Genomic DNA, 11031 nt, shown 5'->3' with positions numbered 1-11031 from the left:
TGTAAAATAGGCTTAATTATGTAAATCAGGCGTAATCACCAGGCCATGTTGCTTTTAGGTACAAACCAGCTGAGAGGAATATTCCTATCAACTCTTCCATTTGACAGCTTCTATTAAAAGAAAATCTTCCCGCTTCCTTTCAACGAAAGTGGCCACATGTTATTGCAATTCAAGTTGCTTCAAGGAATTTAGAAAACCTACGTGTTTTATTACTTAAACACAATAAATTACTATATACTCAATCTACTTGTTTGACAATTTCAGTTTCTTTGAGAGGGTGGTGCTGAGAGTAGAGATAAAGCAAGTATAAGAATGCAAAAATCATCCATCATCCAATATATTTTGAATACATTGGCCCAATCTTTTTGAATGCAAATATATAAATATTTTTAAAGAAATTGGGGCCAAACTGTACATACATTCTGTTATATAATTTACTTTCTTCCTATCAGATTTTTAAGCTTTTTAATAGTGTATACTGTTCTATTATATGAATAAAGCATAATATACTCAACCAATTGCATATTGCTGAATATTTAGGTTTTTCTAATTTTTTTTTTCTGTTGCCACAGTCTTATTTTAGCTTCCTGCATAAATTGTCTGCAATTCAGATGATTTCTCTAAGTCAGCAGAGTGAGCATCTAATGTTTCTGCCAGCCCAAAATCCATTTTTCCTCTGTCTGTTAACAGCACCCAATATTCTTTTGGGGAATCCCTGGCCCAAATCTGAGTTCATGTGTCTTGAGTGGGGATGAGACTACCCCCAAGTTCAAGGGAGAGCATTCCATCTTGTGGCTATAACAACTTTTTCAAGGATAGGCACAGTTCCTCTGCCTGGGTCAAATTTATCCCAGGACTTTTATGAAAAGTATTGGGAAGTAATCATTCTCATTCCATGGGTGGTTCTGAGCTGGTGGATATTTCTGGATTTGTCCAGCCCCCTAGGGAGAAAGTGAACGTAAAAGTGAAGATGACATAGTAGAAAGCAGAGCTAAGAAATGGACAGAGACCCAGTCCTCACTATAACCTGGGAGCCAGCCACACCAGGAGATTTTTCATTCTCATGAGTCACTAAATTCCCTTTTTGGCTTAAATCAATTGGAGTCAGTGTTTCTGGCACCTCACTTGAAATAATCCTAATTTAAAAAAAAAATGTCCATCAGAACTGTATTATCAAATTGCTTTCCCCAGAAGTTGTATCGAATAACCCCTACCATCAAAGCTGTGCTTCTATTGCATTTCCACCATTAAATGTTGTTACTTTGAGACGCTATTTGATTTTTTTTGAAGTTTCATATTTTATGTTTACTTAAATACTAGTGAGGTAAAATTTTTCCTATTTAATAAATAGAATGTAATTTGTCTATTGTAAATTGTATCTTTTGCCTATTTTTCTCTATCAACCTATGGCCTATGGATTGATTACATGATTTGCCCTTTGATACTTGTGGAATGTATTTTTCCTCTCGATTTTAAGCTTTAAAAAATAACATTTACATTTTTCTGATTATAAAATATATTTACAGAGGAATTTGGAAAACACAGTAAAACACAAAGAAGAAAATAAAAATCACTTTTAATACTACCACTCAGATATAATATACACTGGAGAAATTCCCTCTAAGTTTACATATATTTAATATACTTACTAGAATATAAGTGTATGTTAATATGTGTTTATAGCGTTTTAAATTGCTTTATCACTTAAGATTATGTCAACAGGGAATTCCTCCCTTGTCATTATATATTCCTCAAAATGGGTCTTGGACCCTCTGAGAAAAGTCATGAACTCACATTTCAGGAAAAAAATGTACATATACAGAGAAGTTGATACATTATTTCAGGAGGGTCACATATTCACCCTGGACCAGATTAGGAACTCTGGTTGTAAACACGATTCTTAGCATCTGCATAGCAGTCTTTTGTATTAGTACATTTGTATTTATTTATTTATTTTTATTGACGTATAGTTGATTTACAATGTTTCAGGTGTACAGCAAAGTGATTCAGTTATATCTATATCTATATATCCATATATCTTCTTTTTCACATTCTTTTCCATTATAGGTTATTTCAAGATATTGAATACAGTTCCCTGTGATATACAATAGGTCCTTGTTGTTTATCTATTTTATATATATTAGTGTATACCTGTTAATCCCAAATTCCTAATTTATCCCTCCTCCTCCACCCATTTCCCCCTTTGGCAACCATAAGTTTGTTTTCTATGTCTGTGACTATTTCTGTTTTGTAAATAAATTCATTTGTATCATTTTTTAAGATTCCACATATAAGTGATATCATATAATATTTGTCTTTTTCCGTCTGACTTACTTCACTTAGTATGATAACTTCTAGGCCTATCCATGTTGCTGCAAATGACATTATTTCATTCTTTTTAATCGCAGAGTAATATTCCATTGTATATATGTACCACATCTTCTTTATTCATTCATCTGTTGATGGACATTTAGGTTGCTTCCATGTCTTGGCTATTGTAAATAGTGCTGCAGAGAACACTGGAGTACATGTATCTTTTTGAATTAGAGTTTTCATCTTTTCCAGATATATGCCCAGGAATGGGATTGCTGGATCATATGGTAACTTTATTTAAGGTTATTCCTATTTAACTACATCGTATTCGGTTTAGGAGGACAGACTTTGGGATCCAAAAACTTGGGTTCAAAGCCTAGCTCTATCCCTACTAGGGGGTGACTTGGTAAATTTCCTTTTCTCTCTCCTTTTTTTTTTTTTTTTTTGACTTGGCAAATTTCTAACCTCATTAAGCCTGTTATGAAGATTGAGTGAGATGATCCATGATTAAAAGCTTAGTAGATTGTCTGTATGTAAGCATTCAATGTAGCTCTCATTTTTTTTTTAAATTCCCTGATTGTTTTCTTGGATAAACACCTAGAAATAGAATTGCTGGATCAAAGGAGATGCACATTTTTAGGACTACTGTCATCTACATCAAGTTTTCTTCTAGAAAGTATACACCACTAGCAGGATGAGAGGATATGCAGTTGATAGTATCCTTGCCACCATAACATAATATAATTTATGTCAGTTTTTTCCGACAGTGGAAAAATGGCATCTATAGGGTTGGCCAAAAAGTTCGTTCGGGGTTTTCCATAACATGGAAAACCCGAACAAACTTTTTGGCCAATCCAATAGTTGCTTCAGTTTAATTTCTTTGGTCTTTCCTTTTTGTGATCTTGTGTGTCTATTCATATCATTTGCCTTTTTCCCTATTGTATTGCTTGTTCTTGTTAATTTGTAGAACTGTTTTATAAATTAATGATATTAGCTCTTGGTTTTACATATGTTGCAAATATTTTTCTCATTTTATAATTTGCTTTTAGTTTTTTAAATGCTCTTCTGACTACACCAAAGGTAAAAATTCTTATATAGCCATATCTACTGAGCTTCTCATTATGATTTCTTCTGTTACTTTTTTTGCTTGGGAAGATTTTCCCTATCCAAAGATGAGATAAATACTAGCTAATATTTTTCTCCAACATTTTGTTCCATTATTATTATTATTATTATCATTTCTTTAATCCATCTGGAATTAATTTTGGTGTATGCTGTGCAAGAAGGCTCTAAGTTTATTTTCCCCCAAATGGCATATTTTCCATCTATGTTGTCATCTCTCCCTTCTGTGTATTTTCTCCCTTCTGGGTGGGCCAGACTCTCCTTGGTGGCAGCAAGAGTAAAGGTAAGGCAATTGAGAAAGCAAAGTGACCCATGCCAGCTTGCCAAAATCACCTCATCTGGAGAACTAGCTCTGTTTTCTAATCCTGGGCTTTTCTCCTGAACAGTGAAGGAGATCAGAAGGAAGAGGGGAGGCAAGAACATCTGCTTTATTTACAACAATCACACCAGGTGTGCAGGCCCCAAGAAGTCCTCAAGGCTGCAGGTTGAGCATGATCCTGCTGATTTACAACCCAAGCCCAACACTTTCTGATTTTTGCTCTTCACCCACTGCACAAATCACCTCCCATATCCCTCCCCAAACCCCAAGAGGAGCTAGTTGGATGAGTTTGCCTCCCTCTAACTATGGCTTACTTAATTTGATTGTGGATTTTAATATCATTAACACAAGGAGGGGGCAAATTGGAGTGGTGTCTGCAGAGTTGGGCTTCAGCTCATGCTCTGCCATTTGTGTTCTTGGCTTATCTCATCCTGTGGTTCAAAGAATGTAAAGGTTCCGCAGTCCTCCTCCTTATCTTGTCTGTCTGTCCACATGTCTCCCCTGGATATAGTCACTTAACCAAAGTATTTGGGTAGCATGTTTCTTTGTTTATCTGCACATAAGCCTAAATGAAATCTTGGAATATTTTTGGTCACATCCCACTTCCTTCAAAGCTCTACAGATATTACTGCATTGTTTTCTTGGGTTTATTGTTTTGGGGAAGTATGAGGGTATATTATTTTCTTTAATGCTTGCAGAAGCACTGCCCTCATGGAATGTATGGTCTGATGGAGAAGAAAGAAATTATTCATTTGTGATTGAGTGCAGTATTCTGTGAATTTAATCATATTTTTCATATTCTCTGTCATTTTCCTGAGATTTGGGGAGGAGAAAATATAAACACACGAGCTCAGTCCACCATTGGGAAATGGAAGTCACCCAGTCTTCTCTGGTGTCAGAAAACGGGGTAGGGACAAGTTTCCACGAGGAAGAATTCACTCTAGGATCTTGGCTCCACACAGACTAACCATGGGCTAAGACTTCACCCTAGAAATTCCCACTGTTGGCTTTCACAGATCAACTGGCTATCACTTTATGGTCACAGCCTTCTCCAATGGCTCTGCCTCCTTGGTATGAAGAGAAGTCCCTTTCCTTTGTAGATGCATCTAGAGACTCCCATAAAGTTGTTGAGTCAACATTTCCAAGAACTCTGCATTTGATTTGTTTGGGGATAAAGCTGTCTGAAGCAGGGAATCTCACAACTTTATTTCTCTTCAGTCCTTTAATCCTAAGGCCAGGGCTATACTCAAAACACTTCATAAATCTGTGGCCACTGAAGTAGCCTCTCCCCATCTGCCAATAACTTCCCAAATACACATTTTTCACGGAGACTGTACTTAGCAGAGCTCTTCAGTGCACGCTTTAATACCATATCGTGGCGCACACTGAGCCAGCTGCTTCTGGGTTTGGCTGATGAGGCTGAGATTTCCCTGTGCCTCGGATTCCTGGTGTGGAAAAATCGAGCTAACAGTATCTCTCCCACGGCTCTGCTGTGAGAAAATCAAATGAAATAATGCACACACACATGCACAAGACCTGGCTCAAACCCCACCAATATTTTTATTACTTTCTACTTTAAGTTGGAACACAAAAATCTTATTTAAAAATTGTTTGTAAGTTAAAACCAGATATTGTGTCTTGCTACGAGAGAGCAGCTCCTATTAAGTCAGGCACCCCTCGGGATGCTAGCGGTTGCAGGCTCTTTGAACAGTGTGTATGATGTATGTGCGTCCCTAGACAAACTCCTCTCTCTCTCTCTCTCTGTATGTCTGGCTCTCCAGATTTCATTATCAAAGAGGCACAGCCCATCAGAGAACTTGGTCAGCAGCCAGGCACGGTTTTTTCTTCTTCTTGTCCTTTGTCAGGTCTTTGTTCCGCCCCCGGCTACACTCTAACAGAACCACTTACTGGTGATTAAAAGGAGGGGACTCAGCGGCGGGGGCGGCGCCTGCGGGCGCGGGGGCCCAGCGATTGGGTTCACCCTCGGGGGCTGCGCTTTCTTAAGTGCCAGCCAGCGGCCTTCGGCCGACCCCCAGCCGAGCACCGACCCGTTGCCCCGGACGTCAGACGCGCGCAGTCCGGCCTTGCCACCGAGTCCCATTTGGCGGCTGCGGACGGGCGGACAGACAGACGGACGGCGGTGGCGACCGAAGGCGCAGAGTCGCGCGCGGCGGGAGGGCAGAGAAATCCGCAGGGCGGTAAGGAGCCAGACCCGCAGCCTCCCGCCGACAGCGCCATGGACGGCACCGGCAACGCCACCCTGCTCTTCGACCCGTCCTCGCTGCAGCCGGACAACTACACCTTGTCGCCCAACGCCAGCAGCCTGAGCCCCGGCCCAGACGCCCCCCTGGCGCCCGCCTCCAGCGCCGGCCCCAGCCCCGGGCTCAGTGTCGCGCCGGGGCCCGGCGTCAGTTTCAGCCCCGGCCCCACTCCGACCCTGACGCCGACGGCCGGCTGCTTCGCGGGTGGCGCCGCCGGCCCGAGCCCTACCTCGTTCGCTCACCCCGAGGCCGCCCACGAGCCCCCGTTCTGGGACACGCCGCTGAACCACGGGCTGAACGTGCTTGTGGGCGCCGCCCTGTGCATCACCATGCTGGGCCTGGGCTGCACGGTGGACGTGAACCACTTCGGGGCGCACGTCCGTCGGCCGGTGGGCGCGCTGCTGGCCGCGCTCTGCCAGTTCGGCTTCTTGCCGCTGCTGGCCTTCCTGCTGGCGCTCACCTTCTCCTTGGACGGGTCGGCCGCCATGGCGGTGCTCCTATGTGGCTGCTGTCCCGGCGGGAATCTCTCCAACCTTATGTCCCTGCTGGTTGACGGCGACATGAACCTCAGGTACGGGGCTGCTGTCCGGTAGGCATCTTTCTTCTCCCAGTGAACCGCGTGTACAGCCATGCGTTCAAGACCAAGGAGGGAGGAAGGAGAGGCGCGGAAGAGGGGAGAAGAAACTGGAGATGATGGGGACGCCCGGGCTTTGGAAGTCCAGGCAAACATGAAGAGGTAGGGTTGGAGGGGAGAAGATCTAGACAGGGACAGAAGTGCTCTGAGGGTCTTGGGGTCTCATCCACAGCTCCCTCCCCACCCTCCCTGAGTGTTGGGCTGTCAGTGCAGGTTTGCAGGCCCCGGAAGACAAAGGAAACTGGGAAGTCTGAAGCCAGGACTCACGGGAAATGTAAAAGCAAAATAGGACTATTGGCTCCAATAAAGAAAGTAATCTCATATATAAGACAATATAATTGAGGTTAATCCAACAAGTAGTATTCAGTAGCTTTACCATGCCTTACAGGGTGCTTTGGAGGATTCAAAAGAAAACAAAAATGTTCCTTGCCCTCACAGTCATCCAGACTGTAACCAGCTCAATAGGCTGTATAAAGCAGAGGGCAGCAGTCCTGAGATTTTTCTTCTCCTGCCTGGAGTTCATGTTTCAGTTGGGCTTAGCCATGCTGCTCTCCTGGTGCTCCCCTGGGATGAAGCAGGTTCTTCCCTGACTTCAAGCTGGGGGACTTGCAGGCTCCCCCGTTTTCTTCTACCCAATGTTCAAGCAAGGCTCTTTGGCTCAAAGCCCATTCCGACTTCTGTCCATTCCCTTTTCTGCAGCATCATCATGACCATCTCTTCCACGCTCCTGGCCCTGGTCTTGATGCCACTGTGCCTGTGGATCTACAGCCGGCCTTGGATCAACACTCCTCTGGTGCAGTTACTGCCCATAGGCACAGTGGTCCTGACTCTCTGCAGCACTCTCATCCCTATTGGTTTGGGCGTCTTCATTCGCTACAGATACAACCGGGTGGCTGACTACATTGTGAAGGTAAGGTCACTCTTCCCTTTGCATACTTCACACACGGAGAGAGTCCTTGGTCTCTGACCCATGGCTGAAACAGTGAGAAGTTTGGGAAAGAGAAGTAAGGAAGAAAAGGACTGGGTAGCCCTTGCATGGGTAAACTTAAAAAAAAAAAGAAAAGTTTATGCCACAAATATAACTTCTGTTCCATCTTTTGGAACTTCAAAAATAATAGCTTTAATTAAGACACTGGGTTAATTTAAAACAGCATAAGAGAACTATCAGTATTCATAGGAGGAAACAGATCATGGGGGGTAAAGATGACAGTGCAATTAAATGGCAATATGTTTTCCACTAAGAAGTCATGTATTACTAAAAATCAAAGCAGGTGAAATAAAATTAATAGGATTTGTGCAGTACTTTTGAAATGCATTACAGTACTCTACTTTTTAAAAGTGGAACTCTAATTCTGAGAAACTCTGTAGAAGTTTCCTTTAAAATGTTTCATTAATTTTCTAAAAGTAAGTTTACACTAATAAGACAAAAAGTAATTTAAAAATTACATCGTAAAAAAATTACATCGTAGAATATAATAGAATACACAAAACATTGGCTTTAAGGCACAAAATAAAATCAGGTCCCGGGTAAATAATGCAGAATATATTCACATTACTAAATTTGTGTTTCTTTTTCCTTCCCCATTGCAATATTTCATATGGTTTCTAAAGGTAGTAGAAGAGTGGGATTTCTATTTTGTGCAATATTTCCAAAATTGCTTTATTTTAAAAAATTGATGCTTTTGGTAGCAGTAGAGATTTTGTAATAGTTGATTGGAGAAAAAATTTAAATATTTCTAAATTAAACTTTCTTTGAAAACTCAAAACTAGTAGTAAATAAGAGTAAATCATGAACAGGATTCTCATTTTAGGAAGTTAATCAAATAAAATACATAACGAATTAGTCTAATTAGTGTAAAATGTACATGCAAATTCCTTCAGACAATGAAGAGAAAAAGGATCACTCTACTGTTTCAATTATGTAGAGTTAAGAAGACAATCTTTTGTGTTTTACTTATATTATACCAAAGTAATCTGATTATACACAGGGGCTAACTTTTATTAATATGAAAAATAGAGGGCTCTTTTCAGTACATATATCCAGCCTTGAGTAAAAAAATTATGCTCTATTGTAAGCATATATATACTCTGAATGTAATAAATATATATGTACATGTAAATATACATATTTGTTATATGTTATATATAATATATCTATAGATCATCTTGAGATCATTAAGAACTTACTAAGCTTGATCATTAAGGTAATACTATTAATGTGATGGCATTTACTATAAAACCTTGGGAATTCTAAGAGAAAGTCAAATAACCTATTTCCATGCTAAAAACAGGTAAACATATTTAAATAACAGACAATTCAATAAGATAGTGTAGCTTTGAGTTTAAGCTGAACCTATTCCATTGCCAGCACACTCATTAAGATCCACTTCATAATATTTTTATACTTTTGCAAACACTTTAAAATGAGCATTCAGTGTCAGTGCTCACCCAAATGATTTTAAATTGTTCAAAGGAAATGTTAAGAGCCAATATTTTCACAATGAAGAATCAGATTTCCTCTCAAAGCTATTGATGTAGACACACTTTGAAACTTAATATAAGTTTTGATTTATAAAAGTTTGGTTTCTGCTAATTGTACATTTGTAACATGAGTATCTTATATAATAATTACTTCAGCACCATTTAGGGTAGACTTTTTGACCAGCCCAGATAAATTTTGAATAATCTTTTAAAGAATATAAAGTATATGCCAATCCCATAGACTCCAAAGGGGTATCCTCCCAGATATCTAGGGAACCAGAAACAACACTTAAACTGTTCTGGATCTGTAGTCTCCCTCACAGACACCCACCCAATCCCCCTCCCCCATTAAAAAAAAAGCTACCGATCTGAAGGAGAACTAGGAGAAGAATTTTTAGGTTTCCACCTTACTATTTACAAGCCTGTCTTATTTGCATGAGTGAAATGTACCAGTCGGACATCAAGATGACACACTGTTTTATACAGTCAATTGTTTTTATCTAAAATCCTTCTATTATATATAATAATTCCTAAGCGTCATTAGAGACTTACATGTGGGAGTATTCTCATGAACAGGTGAAAAAGCAGGGAGTTGCAGGATTACAAAGAATTCCTCACATCTTATGTTTACATTTTTTTCTTTTCTCTTACCTAATCTAAGAGTTGGTAATTGTTTGGGTATTGCTAACAATTCTCTGAGCTATAAAGTGTTTTGAAGGTTAAAAATATCAGACACTCAGTTTCATAAATCAATAGCCTTTTATGTCCTGTGTAAAACCAGAACTAATTTCTTATGGAAAACACTGGGTCCTGTTCAGGGAAAGCAGTGTCCTTCTGTCCACTCTATTCATGAGACCATACCTGGTGTCTTGGGCTCAATTCTAACTGCTCTGTTTTTAAGAGGCACATTCACAAATTAAACGAATGCTCAGAACAGTCAGGACTCCAAAACAGAGTTATGGAATGGAGGCTGAAAGCCTGGGACAGTCTGCCCCCAGAGAAGAGTAGCCTTCCCCTCATAACTGGTTTTTAAACTTTTGGAGGCTGTTTTGCAGGAGGAGTAGTCTGTCTGGTCTGTGCTGCTCCTGAGGGCCTTTCCAAGACAATGGCTAGCAGTTATAGAAGGCAAATTGTCACTAGACATAAAGACAGGCTGCCAAACAATTAGAGCTGTCTGACATGGCCTGGATGCCTCCTGAAGAGGTGATCTACCCATCTTCAGAAATACTCTGTCAAAGACTTTTAATGGCGAAGATCTCCATTCTGTGTGGGAGGTCAGACTAGATGACTCTCCTCTTCCAAGAGCCCAGGATCCCCTTGCCTGAATCCCTCTTCAACTATCTTATTTTTGATGGCTTGTTTATCCATGTTCTTTTACTAGGTTTCCCTGTGGTCTCTGCTAATGACGCTGGTGGTCCTTTTCATAATGACCTGCACTATGTTAGGACCCAAACTGCTGGCAAGTATTCCTGCAGCTGTTTATGTGGTAGCGATTTTTATGCCTTTGGCAGGCTACGCCTCAGGCTATGGCTTAGCTACTCTCTTCCATCTTCCACCCAACTGCAAGAGGACTGTGTGCCTGGAAACAGGGAGCCAGAACGTGCAGCTCTGTACCGCCATTCTAAAACTGGCCTTTCCACCGCAAAACATAGGAAGTATGTACATGTTTCCCTTGCTTTATGCCCTTTTCCAGTCTGCAGAAGCAGGGATTTTTGTTTTAATATATAAAATGTATGGGAGTGGAATATTGTACAAGCAAGATCCTCTAGATGAGGATGAAGATACAGATATTTCTTATAAGAAACTAAAAGAAGAGGAAATGGCAGACACTTCTTATGGCACAGTGAAAGCAGATAATTTAATTATGATGGAAACCACTCAGACTTCACTCTAAATATGGA

The 11031-nt window shown here is 40.6% G+C and overlaps 1 protein-coding gene across 1 annotated transcript; it reads left to right on the top strand.

The window, feature by feature from the left end:
* Positions 1-5861: 5861 nt before the first annotated feature.
* On the top strand, positions 5862-11024 carry SLC10A4 (solute carrier family 10 member 4; the record flags this gene model as incomplete). Its single annotated transcript, XM_082462488.1, has 3 exons — positions 5862-6586; positions 7349-7559; positions 10512-11024. The coding sequence occupies exons 1-3, from the start codon at positions 5991-5993 to the stop codon at positions 11022-11024; spliced, it is 1320 nt and encodes a 439-aa protein (XP_082318614.1). The 5' UTR covers positions 5862-5990.
* Between the last annotated feature and the right edge of the window lie 7 nt (positions 11025-11031).

The sequence above is a fragment of the Balaenoptera physalus genome (assembly GCF_965194825.1).
Source record: "Balaenoptera physalus genome assembly, chromosome: 5".
Lineage (NCBI taxonomy): Eukaryota > Metazoa > Chordata > Mammalia > Artiodactyla > Balaenopteridae > Balaenoptera > Balaenoptera physalus.
The sequence above is the reverse complement of the archived record's forward strand: the minus strand, read 5'-3'. Positions and strand labels throughout refer to the sequence as shown.